Source organism: Pholis gunnellus, assembly GCF_910591455.1.
Source record: "Pholis gunnellus genome assembly, chromosome: 11".
Taxonomy (NCBI): Eukaryota; Metazoa; Chordata; class Actinopteri; order Perciformes; family Pholidae; genus Pholis; species Pholis gunnellus.
Window position 1 is genome coordinate 19,710,684 of NC_136538.1, and position 18,897 is coordinate 19,729,580.

The 18,897-nt window shown below is 40.1% G+C and overlaps 1 protein-coding gene across 2 annotated transcripts; it reads left to right on the top strand.

Moving 5' to 3' along the window:
• Positions 1-2,429: 2,429 nt before the first annotated feature.
• Positions 2,430-18,133, top strand: LOC306702817 (polycomb group RING finger protein 5-A-like). Of its 2 annotated transcripts, none has more exons than XM_079168527.1 (9): positions 2,430-2,564; positions 5,910-6,703; positions 7,097-7,193; positions 7,813-7,868; positions 9,210-9,269; positions 9,774-9,955; positions 10,197-10,295; positions 11,263-11,352; positions 17,641-18,133. In XM_079168527.1, the coding sequence occupies exons 2-9, from the start codon at positions 6,589-6,591 to the stop codon at positions 17,686-17,688; spliced, it is 747 nt and encodes a 248-aa protein (XP_079024653.1). In that variant the 5' UTR covers positions 2,430-2,564; positions 5,910-6,588; the 3' UTR covers positions 17,689-18,133. The 2 variants fall into 2 exon arrangements, with proteins under 2 accessions (XP_079024653.1, XP_079024654.1); XM_079168528.1 differs by lacking the exon at positions 2,430-2,564 and adding an exon at positions 3,277-3,361.
• Positions 18,134-18,897: the final 764 nt, after the last annotated feature.

Below are 18,897 nucleotides of genomic sequence, written 5' to 3' on the forward strand. Positions count from 1 at the left end.
TTTCTAAAATTCTTTTGATTCAAACTCACAGAAGGAGGAGGAGGAGTAGAGGTTTGTGCTCTTGATTCCAACAAGAAGTAGCATCAGGTACATGTAGCCATGGCTAACAGTCCTGACATATAGATGAAAGGCCTGCAGACTGACAAAAAGCTGGAAGAGACTCCTCAGATGCAAAATAAGAATCTACAGCCACATACCAGCTCTGTGACTCTGTGCAGCAGTGCTTTGAGCAACATGCTAACATCAACAATAAACCTGCTTAGTATCAGCTTGCTAGCATTATCATTGTGAGCATGTTATGCTGACATTGGCATTTAGCTTAAAGCCCTGCTGAGTGTAAGCACAGCCTCACAGAGCCGATATCGCAACAGACTCCGAGTCTTGTTCCGGTTTTAAAGCTGGGTGTCCCGAGTCCCAACAAACATCTGTAAAGTACTCAAACATACCGCTTTACATAGTGAAAAGAACAATTACATTATAATAATAGAAATACGAATAGAAATAATAGAATGCTTGTTAGTCAGTCAATGTGTCGGTGTCAAGGCTATTGCTATGACGCTCGAAGCGCTTTCTGTCAGTCGGGCGTTGAGCCTGCGCTTGTGCACACTGACAAATACCTTGTGTTTAGATTTAAACGGTATCGGGCAATCCGTATATATGGTATATCACACCAATGCAATCCTTGTGTTTACTGATGTTATTATACAGTTTTCAAATGAACTTTGTTTTGGTGGATTTTGGGAGACAAAACAACATTTATTTTGCCTGCTGAGGCGTTGTCCGTGTGTTGAGAGGTGTGCTTGGCAGTAGTAATTGTCCCCCGTCCTGATGAAGCCTGTGGAACATGTATATGTGCGTTCATTAACATGTGGTACACTTAAGGGTCCCACAGTGGGATCACAGAGTGGGAGGACAGTTGAATCATTCACTGCCTCCGTCTTTCTAATTAAACCTGTAAATCAAACTTGAGTCTGCATCTCTTAGCCTGTTTCTCACTTTCCTGCCACATCAACGTCCTTCTTTCTTTTTTCTTTTCCTCGGATCTTTCTCTACCTTATGTCAGCTGAAGCAAAGAGAGGAGGAGCGTGAAAGAGAGAGAAACTTCTTGTTTTCCTTTCAAGGTCTTCTTTCAGTCCTACTGATCTCTCTACCAAGGGAGCCACAAATCAGACTATTGCATATGCAACATGAGAAGAAGGAAATGTGTGATATACTGTCATCATGTTTATTTACTTGAGAACAGGAGAAAAGTCATTCATTAAATGTCCCCAACTAGATTCAACCACACAAACGTTCTGAACCAGCTGAGCTATCAGGTGTAACTAACATCCAACATAAGTCTTTTAAAAGACTATAGAATAATAACAACATTATTATATACAATAGAAGAACCACCAAGATTACAAAAACACTACACTGAAATCTGCAATAGCTATGTGACAAAATAAATAGTAAACATGATAATATGACAAAACAACTACAACAATGCACTTAATCTCTCAGTCTTAATCGCCTCAGATGCTGGTGTTTTTGCATTTTGGATGACAGTAATCTTAGTTGATCGAGGTGGGTGAATGCGGTTTTATATGATGAAAAACCTTCTCATTAATATGATTTAGTATTTTATAGTAGTTTTTATCTCACAATGTTAACGTAACTTTCTCAAAGGCACAAAGTAGTGTACATGCTCATCCGAATATCAGGCACCAGCACACTGAACCTTTTTTATTGGGTACAGCTTTATATGATGTTGGGCCATTACGTCTTCATCAGGATGGTGGCACACATGAGTAACTAATGTACGTACTGAATGGTAATAAGGCGTCTCGGACAAACAGAACCTTCCATAAGGTTTAATGTTGTGTCCTTATTCAATCCCAGAGGAGATTGAGTAGCCTAATTTAAAGGTCTGTATTTGATACTTTCCCATGCTCGGTATCTTGTTAAGAAATTGTGCTGAAACGTCTGAACTGTACTTAATACATTTTTTTGGGAGCATTAATACTTTTCTCATAAACTCGACTTCTCATGATATATGGCCTAAATATGATTGATAAATGCCACTTGTATATGCATTTTATGATGTGTATTTTATGGTACCTGTACTGTAATGCACATTTAAAATGTTATTTCTTGACTTGATCTGCTATTGTAGTCGTACTTTGTATGATGCATGAAAATGAAACCAAACCAAACTGAGCTGCCTTCGCTTCATCCCTGATCATCACTACACACATGAGAGTCTGTGTGTGTGTGGTGTGTGTGTGTGTTGTAGGCCAATAGTCACTCAGTTACACAACCGCTTTCAGTTTCCGAGCCCTGCCTGCCTGCCTGGTGGCTCCCCGCCCACCGCTGCTCTCTCTGCTGCCTGCTTGCTTGCCTGCCTACCCGACTGCCTGGCTGCTGGGCGGACTGGGGCAGATACGAGCCGACCAGTTCCGCGTTCTCTCCTCACCCAGTGCACGGACCGGAGTGAACAGGAGAACCGGGCAGTGTCATGGTGGACATTCCTGCCCAGCCGCGGCATCCATAACTCCGGGGGCAGAGGGAAAGTGTGGTCGGAGGTGAGGAATGTGTTATTATTTCTTATTATTTCTGCGAATTCATCAGTCGACGTCGGTCGCGATACGTTACAGCCAAACTTTGACGCTGCTGGCTGGACCTCCTCTCTCTCTCTCTCTCTCCACCCCTCCCTCCCCCTCTCGCTCTCTCGCTCTCCTGAAACGCAAAGTGCGTCGCCGTGCACACTCACATGCGGGATTACGGTATGTTCACGCAAACAGCGAATAACCCGCGTACAGTGCGCTTCCCGTTGGTGTCGTTAAAAGGCCGTGGAACGAAGCTTTGCAACTTTTACTGTCGATACGTGCTGCGTGCGCGCGTGTCTACGTGTGTGCTCGAGTGTGTAGATAGATGGGTAGAGCTGCGACACGCGCGTATGCTTGCGCGCGTTTGAACGTGTTGGCTATTATGTATCGGCGTATGTCACTGTAATGTGCGTGTGTCGTCCATTGATGTTGTTTTGACACAGGTGACGTAAACCGTGACGCGCCTCAACGATGAGATAAGCAGATCCGCTGCGTGTGAATAAATAGCACGCCTGTGCGCGCGCCACTGTTCCCCATTGACGGATACTGGGGGGGAGGATTTCAGAACTGCGCACTTGAGATTTTTCTAGCAAAAAGCGAAACACGCTAAAAAAGACGCAGGCGTCTGGAGTCGAGTACACAACATGTCCCCTGTCTGTTTGTTTCCTCAGTGAGTAAGCTGCCTGGAGCCAGCTCTGCATGTGTTCAACACTGTTTACACACCTGACGTAGACGTTTGTGTGACGTCGTTTCAAAATGATGGAAGTATGCACGTGAGAATAAAGTAGACCCCAAATGAAAGTAGCTGGTTCTGGGAATATTACAGTTGGCACCTATTATGTTTGCAGCATCAGGTGGATATAAAATGAGCTACGATTTAGAACAACAAACTAATGCCACAAATGAACACCTACATCAACATTTACTTTTATTAATTTGAGATGATTAGTCAAATTAAAATAAATTGAAAAGAAAATGAATATAACGTTTTACATCTCATACATCTGACAGTGAGTCAATATTATGACTTAGTTATTGATAATGATAAATTTGGCTGAGTAAGTCAATTATGTAGCCATGCAGTTCTGTTGCCTCATCTCAATACACAGAGCTGTACCAAGAAACATCAGTTTGTTTGCCTGTCTTGACAGATTTTGATTTATTTAATTTCTTAGAACGTTTTGCCATGGATTAAGGGACAGGTGAGGTCGTTTGTGTTGGGGTTGCTGGAATTTAAAAAATATTTCTTCACCTAGAAACATGGCACATGTATCCCATAATTGTCTATCACTCTGAGTATTTAAAGTCTTGGTAGAGTTTAAGCAGTTACCAGAATTGAGCTTATTGCTATTTTTTTGTGCAAAGTTTGGCACAATGTTTCAATTTCAAGTGCATATTTCCCATACATATAAATTGACAATATAAAACAGACATATATAGTCAAAATACTACTTTATATGCTAGACTAAGTAATTACGCAGTTAGACATATAATTGTAAAAGTATCTTGGACATATAACTTAATTCACGTGAAGAAATTCTCTAGTACGGAGAAGTATGTTATTTAATTTTGAAATATAACAGTAACATAACATAAGACTTATTGACTGTATTGCTTGGTCTCTTCATGGTGTGCACATATCTAAAGAAAGTTGTCAAAGCAGCAGACAGCCCACATTGGCAGATATATTGTGTATGTCACCATATTGTTCTATGGCATTTAGAGCAGCTATTTGAGCCCTATACATACAGTATTCACACAGGAGCTACAGTATCACAAACTTTATTTTGATTGTATTCCTATAGTAACGTATAATTTGTCTGTGATAAGCAGTGGTGAGTTGTTCCTGCTTCATTGTGTTGACTTCTGGCACAATCATATGTTGTGGTATCCCCCTACCATTAATAAAAAAAAGAGGTAAACCCACCAAAACTCATTTTGCATATTGGTTGCATTCATAGTAAAAATCGAGTAAGAAGAGCCAAACTGATTTTGGATAAAGTCAATAAATACAACCTGCCTGCCAAACTGTTTATTCTGTAACTGTTATTATAATAATCTGCACGATGATTAGTATTTGATATTACCAGGTAATTATAGACTGCTGTGTGTTTCCAAAGGAAATGAATCAGACCTGAGAACAGTGACTAATCCCACATCCAGAATCATTTACCGGCTTGCTCACTTAATTTACTGTAATAGCAGCACTGACACCTTACCATCTGAATAAAAGGCTTTGCACAGTAGAAAGGACATTTCTGAATGGAATTGCCGCCACCGCTATGACGCTTAATATTGTATATTAATATATTTGAAGTAGGGCAACTAAAATTCATTCAAATCCATCAAAATGGGGATGGAGTTGATCCAAGTTGGAGACTTTAGCTATTCATAGTAATGGTAATCCAGAGACGGATGCATGTAGGTCAGCAACTGCAACAACCCTGTGAATGTTCATTTCATTGTTAGTTAATGATAAATACATTAATTAGACAACAAAGCAGATAGGAGAGAACAAACCAAAAAGCTGGGGAAAGAATGAAGATGCACAAGCATTACAGTAAAATGATGATTGTGTACACCCTACAGCTATACACTGTCTAGATATAGAAAAATAGTCTTAAACACCTGACAGTTATAGTCTTAAAACCCTAGAAACATAAACCACCGAGGGTCATAATAATACAGAACAATAAGAGAGTGACCAGAAAGACGGCAACATTGGTCATTTGTCCAAATACTTCAAAAAACCTGTGTTCATGTTTGACCGACATGTAACTTCTTGTGGTGAGCCAGGAGTTATTCAATCCTTTGAAGAGATCTAATCCTCACGAGTCAGAAAGTCAGTACAAGGTGACTTTGATAAATAGGTTAAATCACTGCCCTTTAAACTGACTGTGAGCCAGTTCACAGCCTGAAATCGTCATATGGAGCTTTTCTGGTTGTTGATAATATTCCTGGTGTTGAAGGCAGTATTGCACGTCATGGACACAACTTTCTGATCTGATTGAATGTTGATGAATTATGTTTTCTTTTCTACTCAGAATCTTATCAAATGCGTTACGAGAGCAAACAGTCATTCCTCAAAAATCACTGTAAAGATATAGTTATATTTAATTTGTCTTTGTTATTCAGTTATAAGGGACTCTATAGACATTTCAAAATGTTCTTATTGTGTCTTAAGTTGTGCAAGGTTGTGCATATGTCTGTAAATATCTTCATGAATATATCTTTCAATTCCAGTTTTTTTAAATCTAGTTTTTTTTATCTGTACTCTGCACATAGCACACTTCCTTATATTTGTTTTTTTATTGTCTTTAGGTAACTTGAGTTTGAGGTTAAAAGGTCATCAGACGGTCCCGTGTCACCATGTGCCACTAGAAGGACGTCAACAGCAGCAGCACCATAATGATGAATGAACTGACTGGGATGAGGCCGACTACGCAGAGGTCTTTGGCCTCACTGTCGTCAGCTGACCTCTGACCCCTCATGGATTAAAAATGGCACTTTGGCTGAGACGCGGAGGGAAGCGTGACGTCTTACTCTCCAGGAATTCTGGGACTTTAACAAGCGTGGTTGTTTGAAACAGGATTGCACAGACTGGACAAACCTGGTGTCTTATTTTTTATTTCAATGGGAGTAACATGGTTCAGTGAAGATGGAATAAGTTCTGTGTGGGAGATGTTGATAACGAAAAACTGATCACAAAATAGAAATTGGGTCAAGGATGGAGCAGGATTTTACACAGTAGGCTCTCTCATTTCTCTCATAAATTGTGGATAGCGAACATTTGTATGCACTAGCCTGGACTAACATTAGCGAGTGTTGGTGAAGATACCAAACTTTGACACCCAATATTCACCTGTAACTGTAATCTTTTCCATTCCTTATTGTTGTGAATGGACGTCTGACTCTTCTAAAGCTTCCCTTCAGCTTTAAACTGTAACTCTGACTCCTGGTTAGTATCTCGCTGTAGCTTTGCTAAAAAAAGACTCCAAACATGGCTGCCACAGGAAGGAAGCACTTGGTGAGGGACTTTAACCATTTCATCACCTGTTACCTGTGTCGAGGTTACCTGATAAAACCGACCACGGTCACCGAGTGCCTGCACACCTGTGAGTGAAACAACAGCCATATTTTCTTTGTGACACTACACATTTCAATGAGTGGAAATCAACGGCAGAAGATCAGGACAGTTTGACATCATGTGGTTTGTTTGGAATTGTCCCACAGTGCATTGTGTGAACACATTATTAGCTTGTTACCAAAGCAAGCTAACCTACCTATAAACAAGCTTGTGAGTGAGCAAACTATCGACAAGTTAGCTAACCTGCTAATGAGCGAGATATTAAGCTAACTAGCATGTGGTTGTCAAGTGCTAAAGGCAGGTTTCTTTCTTTTATTTGGAATCCTTAAACAAGATGACGTCAAACTGTCTTGACAAAGAGTAGCCATTAGATATACTAATTTAACCTCAATAAATTGTGTTTATGTTGTTTCTTCTGCAGTCTGTAAGAGCTGTATTGTGCAGCACTTTGAGGACAGTAATGACTGTCCTAAATGTGGCATTCAGGTCCATGAGACCAACCCTCTGGAGATGCTCAGGTAAGATGTCATTTTTTCTGACCTCTTTTATTTGAGTGAGCTTATTTCCTCTGTTTTTCATTGGTAGTTTGTCACCCTTCACTTTCTTTAATCTACTTTAAGGCTCTTTCTCTTCGTCTTAAAAGAGATTCTGTTTCTAAGTTTCAAAAATGGGGTTTTCAACGCTTAAAAGTACCACACATTGTATTCCATTAATTTCCATTTGATTAGTGGCCCCCTTGGTCCACCTGCTATGTTCTGGTCTTTCTACTTTTTGATCATCTCATCCCTTATTACCTTATCTCAGTCTTCTTATCCTTCTCTTTGTCTCTTTACCTTATGTGCTATCTATTCTTCATTCATGTTTCATTCTGATTTGTCATCTGCTTTGTCTTATACCACAACTACTCATCTGTTGCACCAACTCATTCTCCTCTCTATTATATCTTCCTTTTTTCTCTAATCTTGTATTCCTTCTTGACTTCTTCTCTTTGCTTTCTGCCCACCTGATCCCTTTTCTCTTTTACCTCCACTACTGCTCACTGTCACTTTAAATCGTCATGCAACTTCCTCTTCACCTCCTCGTCATCATGTTCTCCCTCCACCTCCTTCTCACACTCTTCTCTCTCCATATTCTCAGGTTGGACAACACCCTGGAGGAGATCATTTTCAAGCTGGTGCCTGGACTCAGAGAAAGTGAGCTTGCCAGATGGTTTCATCAATCTGTCTTCTCAGTTTGCAGTCCATGTTTAATTATATGACTATTCATGGGGGGGTGGACATGTTATTTAGTAAACAATAGCACTTTGATCACATCGTTTTTTTTACAAGGCACATATTATTATATACTGTGCTAAGCAACATCCGGATTAACATTACAGTAACACACATGAACACATGCCTGTTCTCAGAGTATAGAAGCTAGTAATTAATCAGACCCAATGGCCTCAAATGGTACTGGGTTCAAACCTGCATGGCCGAAAAGCATGTTGAAGTGCTTTTGAGCAAAACAGAATCCCTACAAGCTCCTGGGCACTGCTCTGCAGTTTTGATCCAAGAAGCCGAGTCAAAATGTCTAACTAAAGCTGTGAAGGTGCTATAATTTTATGACTCCATAACTTTACCTCCGGTGACGGAGCGCTCTGGCAGCCGATTGATGGAACAAACGTATTGTGTTTTAGTAGGGCTTGTGTCGCTCGGCCAAGTGCTGTAAAAATCTGTATCGTATGAATTCTGTTTTATGGTTTTTGAAGAGTAGACTGTTGTTTTTTTTTCTGTACCTGACACACGTGTCATGTCCATGCAGAGGATTTCTTTGCACTATACATTAAAATCAAGCTAGCCCGCGGCTAGCTTTACCTCATTTGGCATTATTACAATTTCTCTTTTCATTGTTCATTAGAGGCTAGAACATACTTCATACAGAGTGTGAAATAAATCTAATTGAATTCACAGAAATACCACAGGAGACAGAAACAACAACAGAAATGATTGTCTAGGTTGCACTGTAGTTCTAAATGGGTCTGTTATAAACAAAGATATTATCCATACGCTTCCGGCTACCCAGACAGTGCTTTATGTTTTGTATTTCCAAATGAGTGAAGGGAGCTCATATAAGACAACAAATTCCACTGTAGATAAATCAGTTATGGCAAGGCAGCCTATTGTCTGGACAGAATCCATACTGTAGGCTATTTTACAAGCTTGCGTTACTCTTTATAATCTTAATTTAGAACTGTATGCAAAGGAGCTTGTACGCATTGATAATTAGGATGAACCTTCCCAGATTCTTCCATTACACCCCAAAGAACTTGAATTAAACGCTAAGCTCAATCAAGAAAAATAGATTTCTTCAAACACAAATACTTTAAACACATGGTCTCTATCTGGACAGGATTTCAATCAGTGCACTAGCTTATGCATTATCAGAATCACCTTTCCTTCTTTATAGAAATACTTCCTGTCTGAGTTCTCCGTGCTGCTTTTTAACGCTGTCTTTTTACCTGTTGTTCTGTTTTATCTGTTTATGTGAACCAGAAGAGGAACAGCAGGAAGTGGAATTCTGGAAGAAGAACCAACCCAGAGAAAACGGCCAAGGTAAGCTGTCACATTTAAACTGTGATTATAATTGAACCGTATAATTGTAATGGATTAATATACAGTTATACTGTATTTTTCTGTCTGTTAGTACCAGGAGAAACCCTGGGATGTGTAGTAATGTCAGATGTCGTGTATGTAAATCATGTTACAGTTTTTGTCTTCTTCCTCTCATTGTTAGAGTAGGCAGAAGTCAAATAAATAGATGAGGGAAGTTTTTGATGAAGTTTCATCAAAATGTGGGACATCAGGGAATTTCCTGCTCATATGCATCACACACCCCACACAAGCTTTGTAGAGGGCAAATATTGTCATTTATCAACTTTTAATCATATCCTTATGACATTTTGATACTCAATTTTTCCTATTCAAAGAAAGATTTGAGTGGCTCACATCTCACTTATTAACACTCTAACATTTGTGTGTGTGTGTGTGTGTGTGTGTGTGTGTGTGTGTGTGTGTGTGTGTGTGTGTGTGTGTGCGCGTGCTTGTCTCATACCACAGCAGAAACTTTGAGGTGTCAGCGGATTGGACTGCCTGATGTTGGAGACGATTATGGTGGCGGTGGAGGTGATGATGATGATGACGATGGCGGCGATGAAGATTACCACAGGAGTGACCCTCAGATAGCCATCTGTCTGGACTGCCTACGCAACACGGGACAGTCGGGGGAGAGCACTGTCACGGTGTGTGTGTGTGTGTGTGTGTGTGTGCGTCTGTGTGTTTTATTGATTATATGTGCAACTTTTTCATCAAGAAGCCTTAAAAACAGCTTGGTTTGTAAATGCCTCGGAGCTTCTTAGACAGTTAGTAACTAATCTCTTGTAAAGGTTTGAATGTGTTTTGGGGACTTTTCCTAAATTATATCTTTTAGTTATCTCTCTCATTAGATTAGAGTGTAATGGAATTTGTCTCTCGTCCGTTTAGGATTTGATGAAGAGGTTCATCCGCTGCTCCAGTAGAGTCACAGTGGGAACAATTAAGAAGTTTCTCAGTCTTAAACTGAAGCTGCCTAGCTCTTATGAGGTAAGGAACAGATTCATTGCAAATTTTAATTCAGGTCCGTAAACTGCAGCTTCCCTTAAGTGCAATTTATTAGCACATAAACAACTGACGTTTCGAGTTAATGCTCTTCTTCACACTTATAATATCAACTGAGATGCCATCTTTAAATACATACATGTGATAATCACATGATATTACCAGTGAATCATACAACCCACACAAAACAGTTACGTTATATGCTATACGATGCAGACATTTTACTATTCAAACACTATGACTTTATGATTGAACTGGTCTCATATAGCCTAAAGTTTATTGCTAATTATTTTCAATCATGAGTAACTGGCTAGGTGACTTGACCACCAGCAACATTACCTATACGCTGTGAGTTTAAAGCAAAATAAGGAACATTTATCTCAACTATTGTCAAATGCTTTATTATTAGCTAGTGCAATGGTTTTAATAGCTACAGACTCAAAAACCCAAAAGACCCCAAAAGTGATCAAGCTGCCACACAGAACTATGAACCAGCCAATCCAATAAGTACACTTGTTAATTAAAAGATAACACAAAAATACAATTAAAGTAAAATAACCAACACATGTCCCACTTTAAGAAAATAAACATAACACAAAACATAAACCACTCTTTTAAAAAATCAGTCAGCTTGGATTAAAAACTGACGGCGTCCACATTTGCTTTAGACTGAGCTTGTACTGAATCTCAAACAGTCTTTCACACATTCAGTGCAGCCTCCCACGCATTACCGCAGTGAACTTCCCCTCTTCTTTCATTTTGTGCAGTAGGGTTACGATTTTTTTTTTCTCATTTCCTTTGTCAATTTCCGTGTCATATCACCCTTTGAGGTTTTCGCACCGCATTGTCATTTTGATCCTTTTATTAAATAAAATTGATTCTTTAATCTTATTCTTTAATTTTGTTTTCTAAAAATAATTTAACTTTTTTTTGTTCTTTCTGCTGTGTCCAGCTGGATGTGCTGTGTAACGGAGAGATCATGGGAAGAGATCACACTCTGGAGTTCATCTACATGACCCGATGGAGGCTACATGGAGAGAATGTAAGGCTGTCACCCTCACTTCCTGTTTGTGTGTGTGTGTGTGCGTGTTTGCATGCTTGTGTGTAGATGCACTGGAGCAGGAAAGCACTGGTTAAATTACTTCTCTATTCTAAATATTTTTTACAGGAAGAAAGTTTTTAGTCAAATAATCTGTCATCACTAAAACTCTCTTTCAGGATTCTTGAAAGAAAGTTATGCTTCCTTTAATGATCAGCGTTTTAGACATGTACACTGAATATTCCTTTCACTTATTCAAAGCCTTGATTCTGTACTTCTGACTACACACTATATATACTCAAGTGCCACAGGCTTACATTCTGTTTGGTTTCTTCACCACTGTGAACACTGTAAACTCAGAGGGTCAAATTGAATACTGAAGTAAATTCTAGTTGACTGCACTTTGGATTGACTCCCACGTTATCTTAAATTAAAATCAGTATGAGCTTTCTATTCAATCCAGTGGTACACAATATCCATCCTTATAAATGTTCCTTTGAATATCATCGCAGGAATTAATGACTTCCTGATTATAAAAGTTAATATTGACAGATTCATAGTAGTAAGAGTCAAGGAAATGCTTTGCGGATGAGGACTCCCGAGTGCTGGAGATGGAGTCACACACTTCGATGTATGGGAGTGTTCTTCAGGGAATGAAGGTCGAACAACATACACAGATAGACACAAAAAACACATGCTTGCACTAACACTTGTGTGAACCTTAACGTCCACCATCAAAAAAGACAAATTCTTGCTCAAGAAACGTCTTCTGTCTGAAATGTGAATTGGTCCTCACAAAGATAGAAGCACTAGAACACACACACACACACAGCACCAGGAGGAGTTGTCCTGTTCTCACACTTTTGGGTCCAATCTGGTTCAGTGGACTAGTGTGTGTGTGTGTGTGTGTGCGTGTGTGTGCGTGTGTGGCCATGACCGTCATCTGGATATAGTTTACAGTGGACTATGTGCGTGCTTGGGTGGAGTGCATTAATTCCTGTATATGGGGACTTGTTTATCCGTTCATCTGCACATGCGTGTGTGTGTGTGTGTGTGTGTGTGTGTGTGTGTGTGTATTCACATGAATGATTAGCTATTGAAAGTTCCCGTCCACAGCTGTTACCGAAGGTGGCATCAGATACCAGGTCAGGACAAGGAGAGGAGGATGATGGATTGGCAAATCACCAATCAATGATTACAAATATATAATAGCATGCAAGTCTTTATGACTTAGTTTAGATGTGGAAACGTGGTGACTTGGCTCAACATACTCCATGAGGACGAGAAACGCCTGATGGTTTTATATAGACTGGCAGATGCCATGGATGAATCACATTTACTCCAGGTGAAGGCTCTGAATTTGAATGTATTTGAAGCACTGAATTTGAATATGTGAAGATGGCTTCTTCAAAGTGAAAAACTAGCTTCTTCTAGCTTCTTTATAAGCACAATCTTTCCTTAGCAGTGTTTCCCCCGCCCCCACTTTGCCCACAACTCGCATGCTCCAAAACAACAGACAGAAATCAGCCCGTCAGAATTATTTATGTCCCTCCTGGTGAGTCAGAAGGACAAACACCAAGAAATGCTGTCCGGTTAAGGATAAGGTAAGGAGAGGAGTGACGGAGAGGGTGAGAGAGACAGATTCCAAGCATGAAAGACAGGAATGGAGACAGAAGAGGGAGGGAAAGAAGATCCGAGTCATTCATCAGTCTCATCCTACTGACAACTACGCAGCTTGACTTGATTTTCTCCCTCTGACGCTGAGACACACAGAGGCCGGTCAGGATGGCTGCACTCACATGGGAATGAGAAAAATTCATCTTTTACCACTCAGTGTCTTGGGATGTCATTTAGCCAGAACAGGACACTACCTTCTGATTGCCTTGATGGTGATGAGAAGAAGAAAAAACATGCACACTCGCTCAAAATGTATCTGGGAAGTACTGTTGTCTGTGCTGACTGGGTAATGAACACATTCTGATGCCTGTTATTGTTGACTGGCAGTTAATTATATCGTTGAGCAGTTGAGTTTGTTCAGTTTGATTTATTAACTGTCATGTGTTCCAAAATTATTAGGTTAGATAACTAAATTGTCACTAATTTAAATTGCATCAGGAAGACGTTCTACCATTGAATACTTTGTCCTAGCAACCCTAAAGCAAATCTGTTTTGGGTAAAATGTAATTGCTATCTGGTCTAGAGCTCTTCCCCCTAGGACGCAAGACCGGACCCGAGAGCTGAAATAATGAGTGGAACAGCAAAGTTTGACTTCACAGTATAAAATTAGCCTTTTCATCCGGTGATCTTTCATGGTCCCATATTTCATCCATGGTCCCATATGAGATAGCGCTCTATCGTTTCCTTTAACCCCGCCTCGGTCCAGCCACCTTCTCGTGCTCTTTCACATGAATAGAGGGAAAGAATCTAATGATACAAATAAGAGCTATTCAAGTGTTCATACTGGGGATCCAGAAGTACGAACACTTCCACAAATAAAGGCATCAACCAATCGCGTTGTGCGAAGAGGGTTGAGTTCTTTATGAAACATCACGGAAGTGCCGTAGTCCAAACCAAGTTTGGCGTTTTTATTACACTAGACAAAGGCAGCACAAACCATATTCCACTCCTGTTCTTAATTTTCACAATAAAAGCCCTGGATATGTAATATTCACAGGAGATTATTTCACATTTTTGTGTTGTTCATTTGTCACACCCCCGGTGTGTTAAGGCCTTTAGATTAAAATCATTTTGGACTGCGCAATAAGTGGCTAAGATGCTCATCTGGGGAGTACAGAATTACACATAATGTCCTCAAATATATATTCTTTGTCATATGATCAAATAGACTACGGCCCTGAACCGGACTGTTGTCCTGAAGTGTCTAAACAACATACTAAATGCCTAAATGTTAGATGGCCGTGTTGGATAGACGGAGCCGTCCCAGATAGTCCGTCTCTGTGTACTCTGTTCAGATGAAGGTCAAACCCCTCTCAGATTAGAAAGAGCACTCTCATCGTTTTTAACCTCAAACGGTGTTTCTGAGATCAGACAAAGTCACTTATTGCAGCTGTGGCAGTCGTTCCATCCCTCCTCTTTATTGAGACGCAGTGGACTCACCTCGTTAGCACAAATCAGTTTCAGGTGTTGGCACCGTTTGTTCAGAAGCAGGAAGGTTTTCTGTCTGAGTGATGGAGCATAACTTACAAATGAAACACAAAACTCTTTCCTAAACACCTTCAAGCAAATGGCCCAACCAGAGAAAGATGAACCTCTTCACCACCTCAAACACAGCACACTCTCAAGATGTGGAGTTTAAAATAAGGCGAAAATCCCACTGAGACAGAGAAAACCACATACATGTTTAATTTCAAGAGGACATCATTTGTTATTAAAGTACAGTTTAGTTGCCACTAAAACAATTATTATATCAGATATCCTAATCTGAAATCCTAATCTATGAATCAAATGACTGATACCGTTGTTTTTGTTTTGTTTTCCTACAGGCAGTCCACCACTTTATTATCTCATCAATAAAAAGCTCAACACTTTTGGCCAGGGTGGCCAGCATTTCATTGAATCAAAATGTAACACATGTCACATATTTATTTTTAAATTATTTAAAATCTTTCATTGAATCAATGTACTATGTGCTGAATGTGTGCTGGAAGTTGGATGAGCATTCGTCCCAGTCCTGAAATGGGTATCAGGCGTTGTCGTCATAAATCTACTGAGCCCTCTGACAAGTGACAACATTCTCTAACGCTTGAGTAATGTACCTTTTGAGCAGCCTTACATTCCTACACTCACCCAAGCAAAGAGCAGATACTCAGCGGCGTGACCCGGCCTTAAACCTATATCGTATCTACTCGGGTTAAACCATCTCGACAGGCAACCCCACTGGAATGAGAACCTTCCCATGAATCACGTCCCTCGTCCTTGATAAATAATATCAGTTTTACATCAACAAGGTGAATCATTGCTTTATCTGCCGGCAGGTCCATGTTGAAGCTACAGAAGTGTGTACTCTTCAGAACTCTGAAGGATGATTCCTAATGATTTTGTTGACCCCTGTTTCTTTTAGCATTGACCCTGATACTTTGTTTCATGACAGAAGATTACAAAGACTGAGATGTTGCGAATAGTCAGGGTCCCCAGTGGAAGAACCTTTTACACTTTGTACATTTAATGAGCTTAAGTGTGACTCCAGAGGGGACAAATGAAAGTAGAATATATTTGCATTAAGTCTAATAACCACATATTCCTGAAGGAAATAGACAATGGAAAAGTACGTAAATTCTGTAATATTTCACAGCAAATCTAGTTTTCAGTATTTTCACCTTCCTGGAGATTTGCTGGTGCTGCAGGTTGGAAGGTTCTACAGTCGTCATTTGACACTGCAACAAAATCCCTTAAAAGTGTCTGACAGCTGAAGAGAAAATCTGTTACCGCAGTATAATTCAAGTGTTTGGAGAGCAAAATGCTGTCAGGGATGCAGATACAAAGGCACAGCGAGAGTCTGCTTAGGTTGGATTCAGTGTTGTTCTTTATTTCCGAGGCATGATGCAGCAAAATGCAAAAAGCCAGAGGAGACGACAGCAGCTGTACTCTGCTGCACCAGCAGCCTCGAGCTGCCAGAAATAGTAGACAGTCTCCAAAAACAGGAGACCGAGTCTTCACTTTGCAGCTGCTTTGACAAACATCCACTTTTTGAATTTTTTATGAAAAGGGTAGCGCACATCTTTTAACTCTTTCAAATGTGCTTTACAACCAAAGGAGGCAAGATGTACAAGTTGTCCTCATTGACATTTCTATTAGTTATCCAGAATGATGGATGAATTACTGAAAGAGCCACAGGGACCTGCAAGGTCAAGGCTCATCTATATACGAAGAGAGTGTTAACTTTTGAAACAACCTAAACTTTCACCATGAGCATGCTACATGACAGATATTGACATGAATATCAGGAAGTGTTTGTTTGTCCTGCTGTACTTTTTTTTGACATTGTGCAATACAGGCTCCAAGACGCCGCTGCAAGAATGTTCATGTTGCAACCGTGATCAAAGTTGCAGAGATTGCTATTTGTTGACATGTTGACATGTTTCTCAACTTGACAAATACGTACATGAGCAAGGTTTCCTCGTGATGTCGACAACAAGATCTTTGTTTGAATACAGCCATAGAGAGTGGTTGAACATGTTGTAGACTGATTTTGATTGAAGTCTGTTATTGTGTTCGTGTTATGGTGTTTTCTTCTTACCAATCTATGGCAAGAGACTTATCCATCTGACGAACATAAATTGGAACAGTTAATTGTTTTTATATTGATGTGTCAAGTTGAATAACAATAACCTGGACAGCTGCATTGATCTCATCCAAGCTGGTCACAGTTTGATTCACCCGATTTCTTTCTGGTGAATCTGGCAGAGCTGTTGCTGAGCACACCAGACCCATTTAAATCACTTCAGAAATCTGAGACTATTTATTGTTATGAAAGCACTAACGTGCAAACATCTGGTTACACTAGTTCCATGTTTCAATGCACCAAATAAGCACGTACAGGCTTTTTATTTTTGTCTGAAATCAAAAGCTAAACCCAAATACATTGTGATAAGCAGGCTTGCTTCTGGATTCATATTTGGAAAAAGAATGCTCCATTAAAGCTAATAGAAAGAGTAGCTTGTTACACAGCCCTCTGTATTCCACAGATATCAAATGATACACTTTTCAATTGAGCTTCAGCAGAGCGAGCAGCCGCCTTTATTACTTTTTTTTTTTCATATATGGCTCTTCTGCATCAGACACTTGGCTTCTATCCTCGCAGAGCAGAGCCAGGTCGATCCTGGGCAGTTTAATGGAAACGGATTCACATTCTTCTTTGGCTCTGAATTCATGAAAACCTGCAGTTTGACGTCAGATGAAATAGGAGTCGCCCGGTCTGTCTTTCGCTCTGTCAGTCTGACTTCTTACGGCTGCAAATCTAACTACTGGAGATTTGTGTGTGTGTGTGTGTGTGTGTGTGTCTGTGTCTGTGTTTCAGCATGTCATGTGGAATTGGGTTGAAAATACAGGTTGTTGATGCGACAACTGTTCTTGCACCTTTTCAAAAAATTCCAAAAGCCTGTTTAATAAACGATAACCTGTGCACAGGATGTTCTAGCTTCAGTGGTTCAGTATCTAATTATTGCCCTCAGTGTTCCAGCAGCCGTGTGGTGAACGTTTACGGTTTGAAGACCAAAGAACGACAGGTTGTCTCCTCTGAAACAGTTTCACGTTTTTCTGTCTCTCCCTCAGACATATCCCATGGTTCTTGAGTACCGCCCACGAATCGACTTTGGCTGAACCACAGCTGCAAGAAGAGGACCACACACACACACACACACACACACAAATACACACACACACACACACACACACACACACACACATACATATACACACACACACACACACACACACACACACACACACACACACAGGCATACATAACAAGTTTAGAAAACATTAGGAGCACCTACATCTGCACCTGGACAAACACAATTACAAACATGCCCACAATGTGCAGAGAAAGAGAGATTCAAATGTATTTTTGTACAGCCAATGATGAAGTGCATACGTTGTCATGGTAAAGAGGTTTTATGCTACATAGAATAATATATGCTATTATATATGATATTTTTAAATGTTTGTCCCTGTGCCTAAAAACCTGTTGAGATCAAATGAAGTATGACCATATCTTCACTTTGCCTGTCTAACTCTGTAGATTAAATGTTGATTTTCTACTGTTTGATGGTTGTTTTGATGTCGGCCTCTGCACTTGGATTTTATCGCGTTCGCTCTCACTATCTGAAGGCTAATAGAACTAACGGTCAGCCTAAAACTTGTACGGTTTATCTGGGTCTGATACATCATATCTATCCGAGATCTTTGCTGAAATGAAAATCAAGTTTTTAACCTTGTTGATATGTCCATTATGATGTTTTTTTTATAGACACATTCTGAGGAAAATAAGCAGTCAATCCCATGGCTGTGCATTTCTGCCCTGCAGTGTACCAATAAGTGTTAGAAACACAGTCAGACAGCCAGGGTTTAATGAGTCACATACCTAAGAAACCAATCCAGTCAACTTGCGGGTGGGGCTTTCTTTATCATAGCGTATGCTCGGGCGAAATGAGGGGCGTCGGAGGGGGAGCCAGGTGTAGGAACAGGTATTTTGTAATACCTGTTCCGTATATCATTTCAAAACAATGGCAGATGTGAGCACACTGGAACGCCATAGCAGATAGTGTTTCACAACCACCACTGCCAATTAAAAGCTAAACAATAACATTAAAAGATGCTAACTACACTTACCATTCTAATATGTCGGCTAGTCTCTGAGTCAAACATGTAAGGCTAAATCTCTCCGATGTTTCCTCTTGCAGAGAAATTATTCAAGAGGCCAAAACGTGTCGCTCCGAGTCTTTTCCTCCGAGTATTTTTTTTTGTACTTTTAAAGTGGGAAAACCACTTCAAACGTGATATTAATTAAAGCAGAGTTTTCCATGATTT

What these genes read in the sequence shown, in the direction of transcription:
- LOC306702817 (XM_079168527.1), top strand. Translation starts at nt 6,589, where the DNA reads ATGGCTGCCACAGGAAGGAAGCACTTGGTGAGGGACTTTAACCATTTC. An exon ending in CGGGGGAGAGCACTGTCACG is followed by an intron (nt 9,956 to 10,196) that starts GTGTGTGTGTGT and finishes TCGTCCGTTTAG; the next exon opens with GATTTGATGAAGAGGTTCAT. An exon ending in GGAGGCTACATGGAGAGAAT is followed by an intron (nt 11,353 to 17,640) that starts GTAAGGCTGTCA and finishes TCTCTCCCTCAG; the next exon opens with ACATATCCCATGGTTCTTGA.